The 25,787-nt window shown below is 39.9% G+C and overlaps 1 protein-coding gene across 2 annotated transcripts in view; it reads left to right on the top strand.

The window, feature by feature from the left end:
* CALN1 (calneuron 1) overlaps positions 1-25,787 on the top strand; it is a 422,349-nt gene that overhangs the window by 164,911 nt on the left and 231,651 nt on the right. For both annotated transcript variants that reach the window (XM_025275519.3, XM_044936417.2), the window contains exon 3: positions 3,496-3,639. In XM_025275519.3, coding sequence (XP_025131304.1) covers positions 3,496-3,639 — 144 coding nt within the window. The remainder of the gene's footprint in view (positions 1-3,495; positions 3,640-25,787) is intronic.

Raw genomic sequence — 25,787 nt, 5'->3', positions numbered from 1 at the left:
CCAGTTTTCAGATGGGGACATTGAGGCTGAGGGACAGGGCTGCCCTGATCATGGGGACTGGATGGACTTCTTTGTGAGCTGATTCCCATCTCAGGAGACCCTCCGTCTACATCCCCCTACCCTCAGTGTCTGGACTTAGGCCGAGTGAGGCATTACCTCTGCCCTGGTCCTTAGTGCTGTGTGCCATGATCTCAAGCTGAGCACTGGCTGTAAGCTGTTTTAGGTCCACCCGACACATGGTTGGAAAACATATGGCTGCTTTAGATAATCTTGGGCATGTTTCATTGACGAGAAAAGTCTAAACATGCAGACAAACCCCTTAATTCAGAATTTGGAAAGGGCTAAAATGTTTTCTGTATTATCAGTGGAAAAAAGAGGGGTGTTTGAACAGCAGATTAATAGGGTATGAAAAAGAACACAGGCTTCCTATTCTTCTTTTAAATACTGTAACGACATCCACGGATCCTTAGAAAGGGGCTCAAAGGACCTCACGGAGTCTCTTGGCCAACCTGGTTCATTTTACACATGAACAAACCAAGGCCTCAGGGTTTGGCTGCAGACCTAATTCGCTAATAGGCCTGGCTGGGAGCCCAAGGTCCTGACTCCCAGACTAGTCTTCCTTCTGCTGGAGCACACATTTATTCATGGAACGCATCCAGCATGCTGAATTAGTATCGATAATGAATCTGCTGCTGATATCTGGTGCTTACTTGTTCAGAATCATCATCCATTGAACAGCTGTCTGTCTAGCGCCTCCTTCAGCACATAGGCGGGAACGTACAGCCTTGAATGAAATGTACAAGGCACTTGTAGCTCACAGAAGCCATGACTTCGGCACCTTGATTTCTTCATATTTCTAGGTGGTATGGGCTAGGTGTCATGAGGCAGTAGTAAATGTCCTGCTGACCAATCAGTAGTGAGGGAGGTAACTTGGCTGTGGTGAGTGAGGACATTGCTGTGAAACACACAACCCCTGACTTGGCCTTGGAGGACCAATGTGATTTGGGCAGGTAAAGAGGATGTCAAGGTGTTTCAGATGGAAGCACTGGCTGGGAGAGTGCAGAGGTCTGAAAAACAATCCCCAAAGGAATCAGATCCTCAAGCCTAGAACTTATAAATGTTACTTTGGAAAAAATGGTCTTTGCAGCTACCAATAAATTAAGGATCTTGAGTTGAGGAGTTTATCCTGGATTATATGGTGGTCTCTAAATGAAAGCACAAGTGTCCTTGTAAGAGGCAGGCAAAGGGAGATCAAAGACAGATGAAGAGAAGGTAACCACAGGGCAGAGATTGGAGCCTTGCAGCCACAAGCCAAAGAAAGTAGACTTGTAGGAAAAAGTGGGAAAAGAATCTTCCCTGGAGCCTCTGGGGGAGGGTAGTCTGTCCTCATCTTGATTTTGGTCCAAGCGTGAATATTAAATCACTCAGTCGTGTCGGACTCTTTGCTACCCTTTGGACTGTAGCCCGCTCGGCTCCTCTGTCCATAGGATTCTCCAGACAAGAATACTGGAATGGTTTGCCATGCCCTCCTCCAAGGGATCTTCCTGACCCAGGAATTGAACCTGTGTCTCTTACGTTTCCTGCTTTGGCAGGAGGGCTCTTTACCACCTGATTTCAGATTTCTAGCCTCCAGATTGTGACAGAATAAATTTCTGTTGTTTTAAGCCACTACATTTGTGTGATTGATTAAAGGAACCACAGGAAATTAATGCAAAGAGGAAAGGAAAAGCCTGCCTGGGTCAGGGTTCAGTGTGCTTGCTGGGAGGATAGTTAGATATTTAGAGAAGTGGTAACTACAGTTGGCCCTTCATGGATGCTGAACCTGTGGATACAAGGTCTAGCTACCCAATTCCATTTTATACATTTTATATTAGGGGACTTGAGCATCCGTGGATTTTGGTATGCACAGGGTCCTGGAACCAATCCCCTACCAATACTAAGGGACAACTGTAAATGGCTAGGGCCGATGTCTTGCATTAGTTCAGAGTTCCTGCAAGTTTTTGACTGGATCTTATCTTCCTACCTGGAGTATGGGTCTCTGGAGGGGAACCATGATGCTGGGCAGATCACTGTCTTTATTCTCTGCAGTCCTAACTCCCGTGCTCCTCAGGTAAAGGCAGCTTGTTGAATGGCCCCGATGAGTGCTGGCAGCTGCCACACCTGAGCTCACACTGGATTTATTGAAGAAAAATCACAGCTGTCCATGTCTGGTGCTCAGATACAATTGACGTACCTCTCATCTCTAGACTGTGATCTCAAATCGAATTCCCATGGCTCACAGGAGTGTGAGGTGTTAGGAAATGCTTAGCCAACCCATGATGAACAGAAGGCGAAGAGAGATCAGGGCTCTGGAGGGAGGGACTCTGGGTTTGGAAAGCAGAGCAGCTCTGGTGGGGGGTAAGAGGATGGGCGTCCCCCCTACTGGGGGAAATGACCTTCTTGATGGTAGAGTCAAGTTCTCTGCCAGCCCCAGAGAATGTGATTAAAGATGCCTCTGGGGCTTTTATGACACTCTTGTTGATCTGAGGTTGTTTATAGCCATAAAACAGCTGTAAATTAGAGGAATGAAATAAAAACAGCAGGATACTTAACTCCTGTCCTCCTAGGAGGTTGAGAAAGCTTTCTGCACAGCTCTGTGGCAGCAGGGAGCTGAATGTAAGTCTGCAACGGGGACTCTCATTCTCCTTTCCTCCCTAGCCCAAGCTGGGAGGTCACTGTCTTCCCGTCTTATCCCCACTGAAAGAGAAACCTCAGCCTTGCCGGGGAGATTCCATGGCTAATGCAATTCCCAGCTGGGACTCCTGTCTAATTGTGCACCCCCTACTTTGTGTTGGGCGTCCCTGGTGACTCAGATGGTAAAGAATCTGCCTGCAATTCAGTAGACCCAGGTTTGATCCCTGAGTTGGGAAGATCCCTTGGAGAAGGGAATGGCAACCCACTCCAGTATTCTTGTCTGGAAAATTCCATGGACAGAGGAGCCTGGAGGGCTACAGTCCATGGGGTCGCAAAGAGTCAGACACAACTGAGCGACTAACACAACACTACATTATGTTAGCTGCTTAGGGCTAGTTATCTCCTCCTTCCAAAGTTGTTTTCCTGTTTTTGTTTGTTTGTTTGTTTCTTACCCCCTTCCCTCCCCATCCTTTCTCTCTTTTTTTCTTCCTTTTTTGGCCACCCCTTTTTTTTAATCGGGTTAAAGGGTTTTGACACATCACTCTTTGTAAAGTAATTAGGAGTTTTCTGCAGACAGTTGCCTATCATTTCAATGCAGTAGAGCGGTGGTCCCCAACCTTTTTGACAACAGAAGACAATTTTTCCATGGATGGTGGGGTAGGGGGCAGGTGTGGTTCAGGTGGTAATGTGAGCGATGGGGAGCAACAGATAAAACTTTACTTGCTGGCCCACTGCTCATGTCCAGTTCCTAATGGGGGCTGGGGACCCCTGCAGTCAACCACGCCTTGTGACCATTGGACTTTCTCTGCTTTCCTGTTGTAGAGATCCGAGAGGCCTTCCGGGTTCTGGACCGAGACGGGAATGGGTTCATCTCCAAGCAGGAGCTGGGCATGGCCATGCGCTCTTTGGGATACATGCCAAGTGAGGTGGAGCTGGCCATCATCATGCAGCGCCTGGATATGGACGGTGAGACTGGAGCTCACAGCATCCCCACCCCCACCCCCATCCCCTGGGATGAGCCAGGACTCAGCAGAGATCTTGGGTTTGAAGGGCCTTGCAAAATAGAGACTTGGAGTCAAAAGACTTGGATTCACGTCCTGGCTTACATTTCAGGCATGGAAACTTGAACCAGATCTGGGTTTTTCAAACCACATTCCACAGACCTCCAGGGGTCTGCAGAGGTGGCTCTGGGGCCACTAGAGGGAGCCGAGTGAGGGGGGAAGCCCTGACTGGTGGAGCAGTGAAAATAATTCTGTTTCATTTTCAAAACAGCTTTGTTGAGACAGAATTCACACACCCTAAGATTCACCTGTGCAACCTGTGTAATTCAGTGGCTTTGAGTGTATCACAGATTTGTGCAACCAATAGCATGATCAATTTTAGAACATTTTCATCACCCTAAAAGAAACCCTGTACCTCTGAATTATCACCTCCATTCCCTCTGAAGGTGAAACTGTTAGTTGCTCAGTCGTGTCCAACTCTTTACCCCATGGACGGTAGCCCACCAGGCTCCTCTGTCCATGGGATGCTCCAGGCTGTCCCTCTATCCCTCACCGAGTCCTGGACAACCACTAATCAACTTTCTGTCTCTATGGACTTAGCTCTTCTGGATCATGGGATACACGGTCCTTTGTGACTGACTCCCTTCACTTACCGTAATATTTGAAAGGTTCATCCATAGTGTAGCATGTATCACTATTTCACTGCATTTTATTGCCAAATCACATTCCATTTTTTGGCTATAACAGCTTCTTTTCTCTCTTTTACACACTGGTTTCTACATACAGTCTCATTGGGGGAAAGTGTTTCACTATCCTTAAACGGTTCTGGAAAATGACTGCATTTGATGATCCTTAAGATTCTTTCCTGCTCTAAAACCCTAGGAGTTTATCCCAAACTGGCTATGACCTTCCTGCCTTGGCCGAAGGTCCAGAAAGCAGCTTTCTTATTTTAGGTTTTTTTTCTTTGGATGTGGACCATTTTTTAAAAGTCTTTATTGAATTTGTTATATTATCGCTTCTGTTTTATGTTTTGGGTTTTTGGCCACGAGGCATGTGGGATCTTAGCTCCCCAGCCAGAGATTGAACCTGTATCCCTTGCATTGGAAGGTGAAGTCTTAACCACTGGACTGCCAGGAAAGTCCCCTAATTTTGTTTTTTCAACACACACTCTCCCCCTCTGGAAAGCAGCTTGATCCCAGGTGTAAGGGGTCCAAAGTGGTAGACTTTGGGGATTCTTGTGTAGAACATGAAGTAAAGGCCAGCTAAATGGAAACAGAGGATGGGGCAGGGTGTCTTTTGGGAGAGACAGATGAAGACCCTGGTAGTGAGAGGTTTGCTTGGCCTGCAGACTAATTGAACACAGCTGTGTCCTGTTATCTTGCTGGTTTGTTGGAAAGATGATAATTTAATGGTGACTGTAGGGTGAATGGACCCCAGTCCCAACCACCAAGTGCAGCTGTGGGCATTTATTTTCTGGTTCAGGAAAGAGATGTTCTATCAGGGATGTTCAGTTGTACATGGAGTTCTGGCTCTGTCCTTACATCTCTGATTGATTGTGACTCTCTGGGTCTTTGCAGGCCTGATTTGACTTTGCTTCATAGTTAGAGGTACTGGGTTGGCCAAAAAATTCTTTTGGGTTTTTCTGCACCATCCTATGGGAAAACCCAGATGAACTTTTGGCTAGCCCAATATTTCTGAAAAGCTGGAGCAAAGCACATGTTGTATAGCAAAATCTCTTCCCTGGATTCCCATCATCATTTCAGAGAAACACTTCCAGAAAAAAAGAGTTTCTTCCTTAAAATAATAGAAATTTTAACCTATCCTCTTTGTAGAATTAAGAAGGTTTTTGTGCCTTTGAGTCTTCTCTCATAACTTAGCAAAATAAAACATGGTCAGATGGACTAAAAGCAAATAGACTTAGCAACATTTAGTCAAAATGAGCTGGGGCGATCATGGGAGAGTTACTTCGATGGAAGTTTTATGGGTCTTCATCCAAGTACATCCTTGCTCTCTGTTCATCAGACCCTGGCTCATGGGGAATTTTTACATTATTGCAAATCCTCCCTGATTGCAGGAGGGCTTGGAGTCCCCTGGGGGCCTCGGGTGATGGTGCTGTTCCAGGAGCCCATCAGGACTCAAGCAGCCAACAGGATGCAGCTTAAGAGATGCCAGGTTTCACCCATTCATTTGCAACATCATTTCTTAGTGACCAATGCCGAGGGTGGGACTTCCAAGCAAAGCATATAGAGAATTTCTATTAGTTCCTTTAACAGAAGCCTAAATCATCTGTTTTTTCATGGTGACCCCATCAGGTGAAAGCAGTTATTTACTTTTCTTCATTTATTTAAATATATTAATTTTTTTTTTTTTACAAATTTCTGCCATACAACAATGCAAATCAGCCATAATCATATATATCTGAAGTGCAGCTTCCTCAAACTTTTGTTTTGTTGCCTACAAAAGAATCAATATACAACAAATGAAGGCAATGCAGCAGTGCAGGCGAAGAGAATTGCCTTTTGCAACGCAGTCAATGCTTAAGTGTGGAAAGAGCTAAGGGAGAAATACCCAGGCTGAGGCAGAAATGTCTTTATGTTATTTGTCAGTGACACTGGTAAGTGAAATTTCTGGGTTCTGAGTTCTGGATATACGTGGATTGACTGTTTTTCAGTGTCCTTCTCTTAGTGGGGTCTTTTGAGCTATTCTGGTGGTGGGTTTTTTTTTTAAGTCAGGTTCTAATTTTATCCTTCCTCCCAGCTTCTGTAATTGGAGATTCTCTGCAGACATTTGGCCCTACCTAATTAAGCTTCTCTTTGGTGTGAAACTTGTGGAATGGCAGACATTTTTATGAGAATAATGCTGCATGCACACACACACACTCACACACACACACTCACACAAGGGTTTTGGGCCGGAACTTAGGATTCTTCACTGTAAGATGACCATGCCTCCTGACCCTGGTCCTGGGATCCAAGGGCATCAGGAGAGATGGCGGTGCCTCCGTGCATCCCAGCTGGCCATGATTTGAGGCAAGTCTGGCCCACACACCGATCCATTCTCTCTGGGGTCCCTGCCGGTTTGCCTTCTGGTGAGGTCATACCTTCGGCATGAGGCCCAGATGGAATTAGACCAAGTCTGTACAACCTTAGTCTCTCCATGAGGCTTTCATTAGGTGGTTCCTGGGGAGTGGGGTGCTTTGCCGACTCTGTGTGTAGCAGTAATCTCCCTGGATTAGGGAGCTCGCTGGTTTCCTGGACACAGAGCCTGTGGGAGGCAGACGGTTCCAGTGTGTGTGTGTGGCGGGGGGAGCCGGTTTTCCAGAGGGCAGAATGGAAGACAGGCAGTAGTAGGGTCTGGAATTGCTCTCCTGAACATAGCCCATTTGACTTCAGAGCTGGGACTGACCCTGTGTGTGTGTGTGTACCACATAGGCTGAACTGCCCCGAGTTAAATAAACAGAAAATCCAAACTCCCAGTTGCCCAGTGCTTCCTTTATGGCTGCACAGGTTCTTTCAGCCTCTGCAGCTGAGGTGACTTCTGACCTGACATCAGTTGGGGACTAGGACTCATGTTTCCCAGATGCTTTTGCCAGCATCTCACCTTCAGCCCAGATTCTGGAAGTCTGAAGTTCTCTTCCTCAGGCTCCTAGAACCATTTAAACTCAGTGACCTAAGGCACTCCTTGCATCGGGAAATCCATTTCTCTCCAGTGCATTGCAGTACTGTCCTTAGAAATGATAAAATAGTCACCTTACAAAAACATCTCCAAAGCTTAAATCTTTTATAGAAGCAACTTGAGAAAATGACTGTGGGCTCTGCCATGCCCCTGCTGCTCTCATTAGCTCTGCGGTTCCCGCAGCAGTTCCTGGGGCCCCTCGGAGCCTCCTGTACTGTCCACTGGGGAAAAGGGGCTTGGTATCTTTAAGACCAAAGGGACATTTTTGACTCTTTTCTACATCGTAATGGTTTCACCAACTACACCACTGTGGGCATCTGGAATGAACCCAGCCAGCTTTGTAAGTAGTTTCCTGAAACCGTCAAACCAGGAGATGCTTTCAGAAGCCCATGGTTTCTGCCTGGGTCCCCGATCATATTTCTTAATGCAATCTTCCGTTCCCAGCTGTCTCCACCTCTCCTGCACTCAAGGAACAAAATAAATGCAGCCCTTGCCTTCTGCATTCTTAATTTCCCTTCTTTGCTTCAAAGATGCAGAATCTTTTGAAATTCCAACAAGTTTGGGGTTTTGAAATAAATTCTTATCCCTCAACAGGTTTGTAGGGTTTTTTGTGTTTGTTTTTCTTTTTTTTTAGGTTCACCACTGTCTGGATGGTGAGTATGATTCAGCTTTGTTCCATTTAGAAAAGATTTTTCTGGTGTCCATTATGTGTGAATTTGCTTAACTTTATGGTTGGCAAGATGCCCTTTTGCTTCATTTTGAGGCAAACCACTGAGCTCAAAGAATGAAATTATGGCCAGAGTCACATGAAAGAGTTGGCAGGGTCCCCGTTGTTAGCCTGTGTGTCTGTGTCTTCCCTCTTTTCCTACCCATTCATTACATGTGTTGACACTTTGCTGATCAGTCATATGATTATGACTTTCCTATTTTCATTTGTGATCTTCTAGAAGACAGAAAAGTCTATGCTTAATTCCCAGTACAGCTCATTTCCACTTCACAGTCAAACGTGTCAGTGTACTCATGTGGATGCTCTGGAATGGGCCTAGGTCTATTTTGTGATTTCAAATACATGCTTCCTTCTTTCCTTCCTTTCTTTTTTCTGTCTCTCGTTTTTCTTTCTTCTCTCTTTCTCTCTTTGTGCTGAAGTATAGTTGATTTGCAATGTTGTGTTTAGTTTCAAGCACACAGCAAAGTGATTCAGTTATACATTCACATACAGCTATTCCTTTTAGAATTCTTTTCCCTTATACGTTATAACAAGATATTGATATATTTTCCTGTGCTAAACAGCAAGACCTTGTTGTTTACCTATTTTATACACAGCAGTGTATGTATGTTAATCCCAGGCTCCTAATTTATCCTTCCCCCACCCTTTCCCCTTTGGTAGCTATTAAGTTTGCTTTCAATGGCTGTGAGTGTGTTTCTGTTTTGTAAATAAGTTCATTTGTATCATTTCTTTAGATTCCACATCTAAGTGGTAGCCTATAGTATTTGTCTTTCTCTATCTGACTTACTTCACTTAGTATGATGATCTCTAGGTCCATCCATGTTGCTGCAAATGGCATTACTTCATTCTTTTTATGGCTGAGTAATATTCCATTGTCTATATACACACTTCTTTCTGTATGTGAGGGAAGATGCTCACCCACAGGCTTCATGAAGGGGGATGATCTGGTGGAAGTAGCTGGGGTTTTAGCATTAAGCAGAGGTGCATTAACTTCAGTGCACAAGAAAAAAAGAAGAAAAGGAAACATGCTAAACAGACGCGTTGAGCCAGAACCCCCAGGGTGAGGCACACTAACCTTCATCCTTTAACAGTCTAGCCAGGTTATGGACAGCAGTGTGTCCATCAACATCACTGGGTGACTTCTGGTTAAAAGAAAACCTTTGGCTGAAGAGAAATCTTCAAGCCTATGTATTTGTATGGACAAGAAGGTCTGAGGAGGAGTAAATGCCTGAAAAGCAAATAAGGATATATTTCCTCTAGGGATATGACGAAGCAGGACTAGTCAGTCAGTCCTACTTGAAAGCGGGGGCCTTCCCAATGCTTGTGTATGCTGGGGCCTTGGCTTCCTCCCTTCTCTAGCTGTGGTCTCCAGCTGTGGGTCCAGGGACCCACAGAATCACCATATCCTGGGAGCTTACTTGCAGTGCTCACCCTCAGGCCCACCTGAGACCTGCTGATTCAGAGCTTGAGTTTTAACAAAAACTTATGTGCGTGGTTGAGTTTGAGAGGTGCTAGTCTAAGGGCTTTTCTGATGGCTCAGCAGGTAAAGAATCCACCTGTAATGCAGGAGACACAGGGGATGAAGGCTCAGTCCCTGGGTTGGGAAGATTGCCTGGAGAAAGAGATGGAAACCCACTCCAGTATTCTTGCCTGGGAAATCCCATGGACAGAGAAGTCTGTCGGGCTACAGTCTGTGGAGATGAAAAGAGTCCAACATGACTGAATGCACACACACACACACACACACAGTCTAAGGCATACCATCAGAAACAGGAAGCAACCCAACCATGATTTCTTGTTTGACAGTCTTTTCCATGGAGTGCAGTCCTTCCTTAATCTCCTGCCAGTAACCCTGGGGGAAGATGTGTAACTTTAAAAGCTGGAAGTAATTCACAAAGTCCTGGTGACGGTCAGTCACAGGAAAATCTCTCTTTATGTGTTTGCATTTGTGAATAAGCATGATTGGCATCAAACTATTTCATATTTCATTCTGTTAGGGAATTACTGCTGAACTTATTTTGACTTCATTATGGTAAATCTTAGCTAGGTAATGACAGCAATAACTAATACGTATGTAGTGCTCCCCATGCTTCCAATAAGGACTTAGAGTGATGATGGTAGTAGGTAACACAGTGGGGTCTTCATTGTAGACTGCTTCTCTGGCACTTATTAACTTAGTTCTCATAACAGCCATAGGGACTCATATGATTCTCATTTTATAGATGAGGAAAATGAAGTTCAGAGGTTTCAAGTTACTTGCCCAGGTCACACTGCTAGTAAGAGCTCCATGAATCTGCCTGAACTCCATGGGAGAGATTGTCAGACGAGGAAACATGGTTGGGTTGCTTCCTGTTTCTGATGGTATGCCTTAGACTATGCATGTGTATGCTTAGTCGCTCAGTCACGTCCGACTGTTTAACAACATATCTTGTCAATATGTTGTTATTCTTTTTGTGATTTAGTGGATATAGGTCACTTAGGCTGACAATGAGGCATTGAAGCAGTGACTTAACGGGACAGAGACACACATGCATGCACACTCCCGTCATGATGTCACGTAGATATTTCAAACCTATGTGAGTGTTTTGGTTACCAGTTGCTACTCCAGATAGTCTCCTGCCATCAGCTTTGGCTGGATGATAAATTCTAGCCACTCCCCAAATTATTCTTGAATGAGTCGAGCCTGATTCTAGACCAGAGTTTATGAACTGAAGATGATGTCTCTGGGTTTCTTGTTGCTTTAGCAAAGGGGCGTCCTTTCGGGCCTCTCAAGATAAGTAGTGTTGGTGGATATTTGTGACGAATCCACTCCAACATCCCTATCTCCCGAAGTAGCTCCTCCCTCTGCATTTTTCGAAGAAGACTCTGCCATCTCAATTGTACTGACAGTTGCCCACACTGAACCCAAGTTTCTGCTAAAGATTAAACTGTTCAACCCGTTTGCTGCCACTCGATCCAACGTAATGAAAACAGAATTTCTGGTTCATGCACCCATTTCATTAAGAGTATCTGGTATTATATTCTGTCACTCTTATTTTAATACCTTAGAACTCATGGCTACACTGTTTACAACAATACAAATTAGCAATATCTTGAGACCCTGTGTTCCTCTCCCATAGTGGACTTGGGACTTCTCCTGGAATGTGCTGATCTGATTGGAGTCATGGATTTAGAGTCAGTGAAACTTGGTAGGAATAGATCTTAAAAGTGGGCATCTCTGTTCAAGGCAAATACAAAAGTTGTGTTCGTTTCCAGTTTTCATGATCCACAAGTTCTTCAGACTGATCTTGTCTGACCTCAGAGAAGTATCAGAGTGGACATCAGGGAGACTTGATCATTCAATTTTCTGAATCCACATAGAAGTCCCCATTCTAAGTCTCAGGTCCCACTTCTTTCCAACCAGTACCCTAAATTTCACATAAGTGACTTGATGAGTCTGTGATTTCATTATCATTCTATGGGCCACCCAATTAAATTTGAGGTCTTCCCTGAGGTTGTAAGAAATAAGTGATGATTTTGGAGCTACCCTAGAAGCACTCTAGTTCTCTGACTGTAACCTAGCTGAGAGTTTCCGGGCCTGAACTTGTTGGAGCAGCCATTCCACCTACAGTCCTTGTAGTCATCATCGCTACTATAAAGGTCAAACATAGTAACTACACGGGTCTTTGAAAGCCTTGCTTTCGATGATTATTTTATCCCAAGAAACCACAGATGACATTTAATTAATTATGATGCTGGTCATGCCATAGATAACAGTATACCATTTTTCATTAGGAAGAAGGTCATTACTTCATTTAGGATCATAGATAAGCAAGACAATCTCAGAATCCCAGTTGGAAAGTTTGTTTCCTCCTGGTACCATGTACTGTGTCATCGTGAAAACAGAGATTGTGCTGAATTCCTAGGAGAGAGAGTATTATGTGAAAGATAAGAAGCTGCTGAAATTCCTTATACAGAAATAATATTTCACTCAGGCAGAATTTACTAAAAGGAATATAAGAAAATGCCTATCTCAGAACACCCTGACCAGTATTGAGTATTATTTAATAAATCTTTACTAAAGTGATTGGTGAAAAATGGGGACTTAGTTTTCACTCATAAGTGAGATGATGTATTTTCAATATGTTGATTAGTTATCTGTTTTTTCCTTTTCCAGATTGTCTATGTTTGTTGTTGTTGTTGTTTGTCTGTTTCAGTAAGGATAGGCTAAGTTATGCTGCAGTAATAAATAATCCTCCCCGAATATCAGTGACTCAATACCACAAAGTAGAACATCTCACTCATGCTGTATGTCCCTCGTAGATTGTCTGGGTGTTTCCTCTTAGTCATCCTCACTCAGGAATCCTGGCAGAGGGAGGCTTCTGTCTGTGCTTCCATGACAGCTGAGGCAAGGAAAAGAGACTGAGTGAATCACATGATGACTCTTAAAGTTTCTGTCACTTCTGTTCACATCTCATTGGCTACAGCAAGTCATGTGGCCATACATCATAGCAAGGGCTATTAGGAAGTTGAATCTGACTCCATGACTAGAATGGAATGAACTAGAAATGTTTGGTGAACAACATTAATGATGACTTATGGATTTTAGGCTTTTCGTTTTTCATTAGGATGTAACATTTATTGCAAAAATTTTATTTCAGGAGAAAAACTTAGAAATACTATGAATAGGGGCAGAAATGATTATGAGAGATTTTACACATTCCTTTCAGTTTGATTCTATAGATAAAACTAAGGAACAGAATTTGAATGACACTGAACGTGTGTGTATGTGAGTATGTGCCTGTGTATGCATGTAATATATCAATAAATTTTGTTCCCTTGAAAAGAGAATACTCTTCTTTTGAAATGATTCTGGAATGTTAACAAACATGGCTGTGTATTAGGCCACAAAGACAACCTAATTAAATTCCAAAGGACAAATATTATAGGCACATTCTTGGACTACAGTGCAATAAACCAAAAAGTAATAACAAACGTTTGAATAAGAATCCCACCCACTTGAAAATTTTAAAATGAAAAACCAAAAATTTTTCAATAAGCAGATCCAAGAGCTGATTTTTGGGAAAAAATGTAATACAGTGACAAATAAAGCATGTTTAATTAAGAATTAAGAGAGCACTAAACTAGAAAAGAAAAAAATATGAAAGTTTTTTAAAAAGAATACACGATGCAGTTTTGTGCAAATACATTTGAATGTCTACATGAAATGGAGATTTCTGGAAAAATATAACTTGTTGAAACTGATTCAAGCTGAAATAAGTAGTCTAAATCAGAAGTTGCATACTTACGGCCTACCAGCCAAATTCAGCTCTTAGCCATGTTTTATTTGGCTCACACATCATTTTATAAAGCAGAAAAAGTATCATATTAAAAATCTGCATTTCTCCCTCTTAAAAATATAAGAGAATTTGGCAAGTCTGGACTTGCATTCTTTCATTGCAATAATTTGGTGAAGTTGAGTAGCTGTCCTTTTAGGCAGGGCAAAGACCACAGTCTCCACCACTCCTTACTGTCTTACACCTGCCTGCTCTCTTGATGGACAAGCGTGGTCCCTATCAACTTGGAAGTTCACAACTCTACCTAAATGGACCAGTGCATGATGAGGGCATCGTTCCCTGCTGTGACAATCAGTTCTTCACTTCCTTTAGTTTTTATCATAGGATGTTTTGATTTTCTGTTTTTATTTCTGTTCCACTTATTTGTTGTCATTTCTAGAAACTTTGGTAGATTTCTTATTTTAATTCCTCATTATTTAATAATTAAGGCAACCAAGACAATAAATTTGCCACTGAGAAGACACTAGTAATATCTCAGAATTTTGATAGATAGTTTTAATTGTTCCATTGTTTTCTTTATAATATTTTATTGTAGTTTTTAATTTCCTCTGCTCTTCTACAATTTTTTGAGAGAAGTATTTTATAATTTCCAAGTCAGTAGGGTTTTAAATTTCTAGTTTACATTTAAATTTTCTATTTTTTTGTACATTGGAAAATTAATATGGCCTGCTCTTTGCTAGGATTTTCCTTATAAGTGAGAATAAGATGAACTTTTATGAAGGTGTTGCCTCTTTGGTATAAGACTTTTATATATGCATAGAAGTTATCTTCATATTACCTATATCCCTTCTGCCTGTGATTTTAGTTATTTTATCCAAAGTAAATTACTATGATGTATTGAAATCTCCCGCTGCTGTTACCTTGCTTCCTCAGTTTACTTCTAACAGCATTTATTTTAATTTTCAATCCTCTGTTGTCTTTACAGTGGATTTTACCTCTTATCAATGTAAATATTCTTGAAACACTTTTGAATTATGCTTTTGCTTTCTGTTGATTTTTGCTATGTAACCTTTCCACTTGTGTTTGCATAACATTTATTGTTATGTGTGGTCATTGGAGAACACTCAAAATTATTCAGCTTCTTCCAGGAACATGGTATTTCATGTTCCTGAAATACACAGAAAGGGCATGTTCCTCATGCCCTTTCTGTGTGATTTTGTTAGGGGTATAAAGCAATATGTGCCACTATGTTTAAATTTTTAATTATTCTGAGAGCCTTCTTATGAGAAAGCTTGACCTATCATTTATTTCCAAACTTTCAGTTGGGTCTTAATTCTATCATTTTGCTTTATGCTGGTTACCATGTGACCAACCTAGACAGCATATTAAAAAGCAGAGACATTACTTTGCCAACAAAGGTCTATCTAGTCAAGGCTATGGTTTTTCCAGTAGTCATGTATGGATGTGAGAGTTGGACCATAAAGAAAGCTGAGCGCCGAAGAATTGATGCTTTTGAACTGTGGTGTTGGAGAAGACTCTTGAGGGTCCCTTGGACTGCAAAGAGATCCAACCAGCCCATCCTAAAGGAGATCAGGCCTGGGTGTTCATTGGAAGGACTGATGTTGAAGCTGAAACTCCAATACTTTGGCCACCTGATGCGAAGTGCTGACTCATTTGAAAAGACCCTGATGTTGGGAAAGATTGAGGGCAGGAGGAGAAGGGGATGACAGAGGATGAGAGGGCTGGATGACATCACCGACTCAATGGACATGAGTTTGGGTGGACTCCAGGAGTTGGTAATGGACAGGGAAGCCTGGCGTGCTGCAGTTCATGGGGTCGCAAAGAGTTGGACATGACTGAGCGACTGAACTGAACTAATGTGCACTTAATGTATTTAATTTGTCTTCTTTTTTTTGACTACAGTGACTTTTTTAAGATTGAAAGACATTTGACATACAACTGAGCTTTGGCTATACAGTGTAATGATTTACTATTTATTTATTTTGCATAATGATCACCACAGTAAGTCTAGTTAATATCCATTCACTGTATATAGTGAATTTTTTCTCCTGATGAGAACTTTTAAGATCTATTCTCTTAGAAATTTAGCAACTTTCAGTTATGCAATACAGAATTATTATTAACTGTAGTCACCGTGGGGGCTTCCCCAGTGGCACTAGTGGTAAAGAACCCACCTGCCAGTGCAGGAGACATAAAGAGAGGTGGGTTTGATTCCTGGGTCAGGAAGATCCCCTGGAGGAGGAAACAGCAACCCACTCCAGTATTCTTGCCTAGAGAATCCCTTAGACAGAGAAGCCTGGCAGGCTACAGTTCATAGAGTCGCAAAGAGCTGGACCCTATTCAGGCGACTTAGCACACACACACGTAGTCACCATGTTGTACAGTACATTCCAATGATTTGTTTATTTATAGTTGGAAGTTTGTAACTTTTGACTGCCTTCGCCCATTTCACCTCCCCATCCCCTGCCTCTGGCAACCACCAGCTCTGTATTCATGAGCTTGACTTTTTTTTTTTTTTTTAAAGATTCCATATATGAATGAGATCATGCGGTATTTCTTTCTCTGACTTATTTCATGGGTGCCCTCAAGTTCCATCCATGATGCCACAAATAGCAAGGTTTTCTTTTTCATGGCTAAATAATATTCCTGTGTGTGTGTGTGTGTGTGTGTGTACACACACTGCATTTTCTTTATCCATTCATCTGTCGATGGACAGTTTGTTTCCATATCTTGGCTCTTCTAAACAATGCTGCAGTGAACAAAGGGATTGCAGGTATCTTTTTGAGTTAGTGTTTCATTTTCTGCAGATAAATACTCAGAAGTGGATCCAGGTGGATCATATGATATTTCTATTTTTATTTTTTGAGGAACTTCTATACTGTCTTCCCTAGTGGCTGCACCAGTTTTACATTACCAAATGGCAAACCACTCCAGTGTTCTTGCCAGGAGAATCCCAGGGACGGGGGAGCCTGGTGGGCTGCCGTCTCTGGGGTCGCACAGAGTCGGACACGACTGAAGCGGCTTAGCAGCGGCAGCAGCAGCAGCAGTGCACAAGCGTTTCCTTTTCTCCACCCTCACTGTGCTGTGTGCTTAGTCGCTCAGTCATGTCCGACCCTTAGCAACCCTAGGGACTATAGCCTGCCAGGCTCCTCTGTTATGGGATTCTCCAGGCGAGAATACTGGAGTGGTTGCCATGCCCTCCTCCAGCGAATCTTCCCAACCCAGGGATTGAACCCAGGTCTCCCACAATGCAGGCAGATTCTTTACCATCTGAGCCACAAGGGAAGCTCTCACTAACACTTGTTATTTCTTGTCTTTTTAATGATAGCCGTTATAACAGGTGTAAAGTAATATCTCATTGTGGCATTTATTTGTATTTCCCTGGTATTTAGTAATGTTGAGGATCTTTTCATGACCCTGTCGGCCATCTGCATGTCTTCTTTGGAAAAGTGTCTATGCAGATCCTCTGTCCATTTTTAAATAAGACTTCTTTTTTTTTTTTTTTTGCTATTCACTTTTATGAGCTATCTATATATTTTGGAAAATTAACCCCTTATCAAATATATGATTCCCAAGTATTTTTTTCCATTCAGTAGGTTGACTTTTCATATAGAAAGGGTGCTTTTGTTTTGCTTTTTTTAAAATAGTACCCTCTCAGTTGTTTGAAAGTTAGATGTCTTGCTTTCAATTTTTCTAGTAATGGCCATATAGTTTTTGTGAATTTAACTCCTAACATCAGTTACAAATTAATAATATTTGCTCATACGAAAGATGAGAAATTAACTGTTTTCACTTTTTCTCTTTTCTATTCTTTGTTAATTTCAATATATGGCCATGACAAATATGCCTCCTCCTCAGGATGGGGAACGCATGTATACCTGTGGCGGATTCATTTTGATATTTGGCAAAACTAATACAATTATGTAAAGTTTAAAAATAAAATAAAATTAAAATAAAATAAAACCAATTTTTATTATTTTCAATTTAAAGAATATTATCAATTTTATAATCATATTGGAAACACTAATTTTTCCTGTACATTTAACTGGTTTGACTGCTTAGAGACAGCCATATTCAACTCATTTTCTGCTTCTTATTTTAATTAATATACATTTGTTCCTGCATACACTTTCTAAAATTTCATTGTTATTTTTTTTGAGGAAGTTTACTTCAATTCTAAATCTGCTGAATATTTAGAATCTGAGAATATCTTTCTCTTGATACTTGCACAGATGACATGTTGCTTTAGGTATAGAATTCTTGGATTTCAGCCTTTTGCTTTTAAAGTTCTACAATTGGTACTCCATTATTTTTGGTTTTACATATTGTCAAGAAGCTCATGACCAACCTGCTGTTTATTCGTTGTGAGCAATCTAATTTTTTTTGGATGTGATTATTATCTGTGAAGTATGAACACCTCAGCAGTCTGTTTACTTCCCTCTGTTATAGTTGCTAACGGAGATTGGTGCTTTGTTGCTGTTAGGGTTCCTTGCAGTATGAGTCACTCTTTCAATTTTCTCAAGTTTTTTCCTAGACAATATTTTTTCCCACCCTTTTTGTTTTACACCCTTTTCACTCCGCAGATTTCAGTCTCTTTTTCTAGCCTTCTGTGATAGCTCAGTTGGTAAAGAATCCACCTGCAATGCAGGAGACCCCGGTTCAATTCCTGGGTTGGAAAGATCCACTGGAGATGGGATAAGCTACCCATTCCAGCATTCTTGGACTTCCCTTGTGGTTTAGCTGGCGAAGAATCCACCTGCAATGTGGGAGACCTGGGTTCGATCCCTGGTTGGGAAGACACCCTGGAGAAGAGAACAGCTACCCACTCCAATATTCTGGCCTGGAGAATTCCATGGACTATATAGTCCATGGGGTCACAAAGAGTTGGACATGACTGAGCTACTTTCAATTTTCTAGCCTTAAGTAGTTTAGATCCTGGACTGTGATCTCTGCATTTTCCCCCCCACAGTTTTTGTTTCTCTTTCTTTTTCTTCAGTCTTCTGCATTTCTCATATATATATATATTTTTTGTTTGTTTGTTTGTTTGTTTTTCTTTTCTTCTCAGGTTTTCTGCTGAGAATTATACTGGATTTTATTTCTATGACATTGCCTTCTCATCTCTGTGATTATTTTCTTGTCAGTTTTCTAATTTGATTGATAAGACATCTCAATGTTGTTGAGGAAATACAGTGAAGACTTTTCAAACATTCTTTGGCAAATCTATTTGAGAGTGAGGTAGTTGTTGAGTTCTGAGTAACTGGTTGTGACTTTTGAGCCACAGCATCCCTTCACAGCAGAGGCAGATCCAGCGCCTAATTCTTGATTTTCCAGCAGAGGCAGATCCAGCGCCTAATTCTGACTCAGGATCAGGTCGCACTAGGCTTCAGCAGAGATGAACAGGAGAGCAGGCAAATCCACTTCAAGCCCTATGCAAAGAATGAGTGGTGTAAGGGAATTATAGGCGGTACTTAGTCAGCAACCTAGCAAAATAGAAGAGGAATCCAAGCAGGTGTCTCTTATTGTCCCAGTATACCTAGAATCCCTGTAAAAAAAAAAAAAATGCTCTCTGAAGTTTCTGAGTCTGTGCTATGTGGGTCCATCTCATTTTTCTTTTTTGCCTAATTTCTGTGGGTATAAATTTTAGATCAAACAATAACGATGATTTCAGACATTTTTCTTGTTTTTGACTTTAATGGGAAAGACTCCAGAGTTTGAACTTAAACTTGCAAATGGAATTGCTTGCTGTTTGATATGAATGTTAGTTATAATGTTAAGCTAATATATCCTATTCTTGGTTTACCTTTTTCTCTTTTAAAGCAATCGTGGCTATTAGGTAACTTTTTGACATCTATTGAGATAATTATATAGCTTTTATTATTTCACCTGTTGATCCTATGTATTATTTAATTGAATTTACTAACATTAGAAAATCTCCTATGGTTCAGGCATGATTCTTCAGGATGAGTTTCTGTCACAACATCCTGTTGTGTTTGACTAGCTATTGTTTTGGGTTTTTCTTTAGGCTTTTGTATGTATACCCATGAAAAGTAATTGCTCCATTACCTTTTCTTTCCATTTGGCAGGTTTTTGTATCAGGGTTTTGCTGAACTTATAAAGGTATTGGAGACTTTTCCATCTTTTTACGCACTGGAAGTGATTATAAAATAACTATTTCTCAATATTCTAACACATATTCCTGTGAAATGTATAAACATAAAAGTTTGGGAGTATTCTATATCAGTATTTAGTTTATATTATGTTTACTAATTATTCAAATGATCATTTTCTTTAGTGAATTTGATTATTTGTCCCCAGAAATCACACATTTCTTTTTGTTTTGAAATGTTAATGTAAATGTGTACTTGTCATTCTTTATATTTTGATGTCCTTTAATCTATAAATACATCATCTTTGTGATTTCTAGTTTTATAAGTACTTATCTTCTTTTTCTTAATTTGACATCCGGATAATTTTCCTTATAAATATATATATATTTTTTTCTCAGAGAATTGAATCACTGTTTAGTGGTATTAGTTTAGTTTCTGGAGGGAGGGTTTTATATTTTGCATTTTACTTCTGCTAGTAGTTTTTTAGATTTGCTGTATTCTTTCCTTGTTTTCTCCAGCTTCTTTTTCAACTTCGCCTTTACTAACTGATTTCTAATTTTTAATTGATTCATAATTCAAATAATCTAAAATGAATATTTCTTGAGTGTTCGGGTTAAGGGGTTTGCTGCTGCTAAGTCACTTCAGTCGTGTCCGACTCTGTGCGACCCCATAGACGGTAGCCCACCAGGCTGCCCTGTCCCTGGGATTCTCCAGGCAAGAACACTGGAGTGGGTTGCTATTTCCTTCTCCAATGCATGAAAGTGAACAGCTATATAACTCATACCGTAGTATAAAATATAGAAAATGTCTTTAGTTCCTTGAGAAATACATTTTCCTACTCTGTGGCTTATATATTGATTTCTTGATAGAGTCTTTTGTCTAGCAGATACTTTGTTTTGATTAAATCTAGCTTATCACTTTTTTCATGTCCAGTGCTTTTTGATTCCTGTCTAATGATTTTACTTACATCAATAATGTTATAAAATATTTTATTACATTTTTCTTCTAGAAGATTTATGATTCTAGCTTTTAAATTTAGGTCTGCAATCCATGTGAAATTTGTTTTTGTGTATGGAGTGTGGTAGAAGTTGCGGTTCAGTTTGCCCTGTACTATTTTTTGGTTATTTTAAACACAATTTGTTTAAAAATATATATTTTCTGTCCCAGTCATTGAATTGACTTGGAACCTTGGTTTGGTATTGATTGACCGTAAATGTGACAGCCTAGTTCTGGATTCTGTCTTCTGCTCTGTTTACCTATTTGCTCTGTTTTGTGCACTAACATACTGTCCTGATTTTTACAGTTTTCTTTCTTTATTTATTTATTGCCGTGCCACAGGGTACGTGGTATCTTGGTATCAGGGATCAGATCTGCTCCCCCTGCATTGGAAGATTGGAGTCCTAACCACTGGACCACCAGGGAAGTCCCTTATGTCAAGTTTTAAAATCATGGCACATAGGTCCTAAAACTGTTCATCTTTTCCAAAATTGTTGTGGTTATTCTAGATCCTTTTCATTTCATATGGATTTTAGAATCGGCTTGTCAGTTTTGTCAACAGAACTATCTGGGATTTGATGCTGATTGCATTAAATCTGTAGATGAATTTTAATAGAATAGATATACTAACAACAGTAAGTCTATAAGAAGGAGATAGCTCTTATATCTCTCCATATCCTTAGATCATATTGAACTTCTCTCGACGGTATTTTATATGTTTTGCTTTGAATGACTTGCATATCTTTTGTTAGATTTATTCCTGTTAGTCGCTCAGTCATGTCCGACTCTTTGCCACACCATGGACTACGGTAGTTCACCTGGCTCTTCTGTCCAAGGGATTCTCCAGGCAAGAATACTGGAGTTGGTTGCCATTCCCTTCTCCAAGGGATCTTCCCGACCCAGGGATCAAACCTGGGTCTTTTGCATTGCAAGCGGTTTCCTTACTGACTAAGCCATCAGGGAAGACCCTAGATTTATTTCACGGTACTGATGATTTTTGATGTCATTGTAAATTGTATTGTTTCAAAATTTCACTTTCAGTTTGTTTGCTTCTGGTATGTAGATATAGAGTGGCTTTTAAAATTGAATTTGTATTCTGTTGTCTTGCTAGTTCTAGTAATTTTTAATAGCTTCCATGGGCTTTTTTACATTCACAAAGGTGTTGTTCGTGACTAGTAGTTTTAATTCTTCCCATCTAAGTTTTATGTCTTCTGTACTTCTTTTCTTGCCTTCCCACACCAGCTAGGATTGATTAAAGTGATAAGAGGAGACATTTTTATTTCTTTCTTGATCTTAGGGAAAATCTTTCACCATTAAGCTTTTTGTTGATGCTTTTATCAGATTTTCTTTTCTCTATCCAGATTGCTGAGTTTTCATCTTGAACAGGCATTGAATTTTTTCAGTTCTTTTTCTGCATCTATCAAAACAATCATATTTTTTCTTGTATTCTGCTAATATATGGAATTACATTGATATATTTTCACATTAAGCCAACTCTATATTCCTAGAATATACCAGAACGATTCATGATATATTTTCCTTTTCAGATATTGAGGGATTTGTGTCTCTAATATTTTGTTAAGGCTTTTTGATTCTATGTTTATGAGGCATATTGGGCTATAATCTTGTACTTTCTTTGCCAAGATATCAAGTTTATGCTGGTCCTATAAAATGAGTTGGAAAGTGTTTTTTTCTCTTTTAAGTTCTGAATGAGTTTGTTTGAAACTGGCATTTAACTTCCTTAAATGTTTATTTGAAGTTCTCTAGACGTGGAATTTTCTTTGTTGAAAGGATTTTTTTATATTATAAAAATTTTCAATTATGCAGAAATGTTGAATGAATTCGTACAGTGAGCACCTATATACTCGTCACACTGATTTTACAATGCTATATTTGCTGTATCATTTTTTATTCATCTCTCTATGTGAGAAGCTTTTTGATTATGAAACACTTTCTTCAAAATCAAAGAGCTATTCAGATTTTCTGTTTCTTCTTGCATTAATTTTTGTCACCTCTGTGTTTCAAGATGTTTGTTCCTTTTAGTGAGTTGTCAAGTTTATTGACACAGATGTTTCTTAATATATTCTAATTATCTTTTTAATGTCTGTACGTGCACACTCTGTCACTCAGTTATATCCAACTCTTTGCCAGTCCAAGGAGTTATATCCAACTCCTGCCAGGCTCCTCTGTGCATGGGATTTTTCAGACAAGAATACTGGAGTGGGTTACCATTGCCTTCTCCAGGGGATCTTTTTGACCCAGGTATTGAACCCACATTACCTGTGTCTCCTGTATTGGCAGGCAGATTCTTTACCACTGAGCCATCCTTTAATTCCTAACATTGTTAGTTATTTTTACTTTGTTTTTTTTTCATCAACTTTCTTAAAGTATTTTTTAATCATTTTATAAACTAGCTTAGACTTTGACAATTTTCTCTACTGTTTGTTTTCATTTCATTGGTTTCTGCTTTTATTTTAAAATTATTTTTTTCAATTCACAGGGGTTTAATTTCATCTTCTTCATCCAACTTATTAAAATGGAAACTTAGATCATTGATTTTAGACCTCTGTTTTCTAACACAAGTATTTAAAACTTTAGATGTATTCTATAAATCCTTTTTTGAAAATTATAGTAAATTTTATTACATGTTCAGAGAACTAGGTTTGATTTGAATAGAGAAAAGAAGTCAGTTAGACTAGCATTGATTGAGGACTTCTTTCACATGGTAAGGAGGTAAGCACACACCCATTTTACAGATGAGGAAACCAAAAGTCAAATCAGTGACTCTCATACCTCACAAGAAGCTGCAGACCTAGAAGAATAATGGGACTGTGGTTTCACCTCTGTCCTTTCTGGATTCTCACTCCTCCCTGCTGCTATCCAGAAAAGACAGATCCTGGAATGTTGTAACCACATGAATGACAATGATAGTAATTATTTGCTTCTACAAGAATATTTTAAAGTTTGGAAAGTGTCTTCACCTCTTTCCTCTCACCTGTTTTTCCAGTATTCTTGTAATGATCAGGTGTGTGTGTGTGTGTGTGCATGTGTGGCACACAGGAAGGATGTGTTTTGGGAGAAAGGGGAAATGGAGACAGAAGAGACCATGCCTAGTCTTCCAGGCTGCATAAGGAATGCTGCATTCTCTTTTCTGGGCATTCAACATCTTTGGTATTCCATAAATCTTGATATGATTTTTTTTTTTTTTTAATTTTCAGTTTGCAATCTTTTGTTAAAGATTTTTTTTGATGTGGACTGTTTTAAAAGTATTAAATTTGTTACAGTATTGTTTCTGTTTTATGTTTTGGTTTTTTTGACTGCAGGGCATGTGGGATCTTAGCTCTCCAACTAGGGATCAAACCCATACCCCCTGCATTGAAAGTCTTAACCACTGGACCACCAGGGAAGTCCCTAAAACCTTTTCTATTTCTTTCTTGTGTTGTTTCTTTTCTTTTCTTTTTTTTTTTTTTTGCCTCTGACTCCTGAGTGGGTTAGAGATACCATGCTTAGTTTCTAACTAATAGGTTTTATAGATATCTTAGTGTGATTGTTAAAAAATATCATAAAAGTATCTTTACTATTATCATTTGATTATCATTGCCATCAGAAAACATACCTTGTATGAAGTAGACCCTTTGAAATTTACCATGTCTTGTTTTGCTGCCTAGCATGTGTTTCTTTATGCATTTAAAGAGAATGTGTATTTTGCATCCTTGGGTATAGTATTCTATAAATGTCTATTAGGTCACACTGGTCAGTGATAGGGTCCACATGGGGTCTCACTGATAAGATGGCTCGTTATGTCGACCTTGCAAACAAAGAATAGATCACAGTGATCCTTGAGACTCACCAAATTACCCAAATGGCATCCTGTTATCTCACTAGCGCCTATCTTCTCAAAGCTGCGAGACCACCAGATTCCAGACCTCTGGCTATGTGACCATCCCTTCAGAGAATTTTTCATTGGTGGAGTATAAGAAAGACCCTGACAGAAAGGGAGGACGCTGGTTCTCCTTAAGGGCCAGTCACCCTCTCTTTTCCCTCTAATAAATTTCCCTTTTCTTGCCTGACTGCCTGGCTTGGTCTCTTTTTCTCTGTATGTGCCTTACACTTAGTAGTTCAGATCTTCTATAATTTCCTTGAAACTTTTTTTCTTCTATCATTACTGTCAAGAGGTGTTACATTCTCTATGTGGGCTTGTCTGTTTTTCCCTTTAGTTCTATAACTTTTTCTTGTGTATATTTTGATGCACATGCATTTAAAATTATGTTTTCTTTATAAACTGACATTTTTGTTGTTATGAAATGTCTGATGATACTCTTTGTCTTGAAGTCAACTTTGTATGATATAAATGCTGCCATACCAGCTCTATTGCTTAAGCGTGTGTCTGGCAGGCTTTTTCAACTGTCTTACTTCTCAGTTATTACCACCTTTATATTTAAAACCTGTTTACTAGGAACTTCAAATAATTGGGTTTCCTTTTTATCCAGCTAGCCATTAAAAAACAAATTCTGTCTATTTACAATTTATGTACTTGTTGATAAGACTGGATTTATATTTTCTGTTAGAACCATGTATTCTGTTTTCTTCTCTTCCTCCTTTTCTGCCATCTTTGGGTTAAGTGAGAGTGTTTCAGTATTTTATTTCATCCCTCTTACTCCCTTATTAGCCATATTATTTTGTATATATGTATCTAGTGGTTGCTTTAGAGATTACAAATGCATTTTAACTAATCACATCTTTCTTTAATAATCTTATGCTACTTCCTGAACAATCTAAGAATCTTACAACATATAAATGAATGTTGTCATGTATTTTATACCTCCATATTTTATATTGTATTTATCACCATTTCACCTCTTCTGGTGTTCTTTATTCTTTCTCATATGTGAGCTTTCTTCTGGTTTCATTTCCTTTCAACCTTCAAGTCTTTTAGCATGTCTTTGACTATACATCTCCAAGAGAAGACTAATCTTAGGTTTTGACTGACAGGAAATGTCCTTTATTTTTGAATTTTTAAATTGTGGTTAAATATATATAATATACAATTTGCCTTTTTAGACATTTTAAGTGTACAATTCAGCAGTATTAAGTACATCCACCATGTGGTACAGCCATCAGTCAGTTCAGTTCAGTTCAATCACTCAGTCGTGTCCGACTCTTTGCGACCCCATGAATCGCAGCACTCCAGGCCTCCCTGTCCATCACCAACTCCCGGAGTTCACTCAAACTCACATCCATTGTTTCAGTGATGCCATCTAGCCATCTCATCCTCTGTCGTCCCCTTCTCCTGCCCCCAATCCCTCCCAGC

The sequence above is a fragment of the Bubalus bubalis genome, chromosome 24 (assembly GCF_019923935.1).
Source record: "Bubalus bubalis isolate 160015118507 breed Murrah chromosome 24, NDDB_SH_1, whole genome shotgun sequence".
NCBI lineage: Eukaryota > Metazoa > Chordata > Mammalia > Artiodactyla > Bovidae > Bubalus > Bubalus bubalis.
The sequence above is the reverse complement of the archived record's forward strand: the minus strand, read 5'-3'. Positions and strand labels throughout refer to the sequence as shown.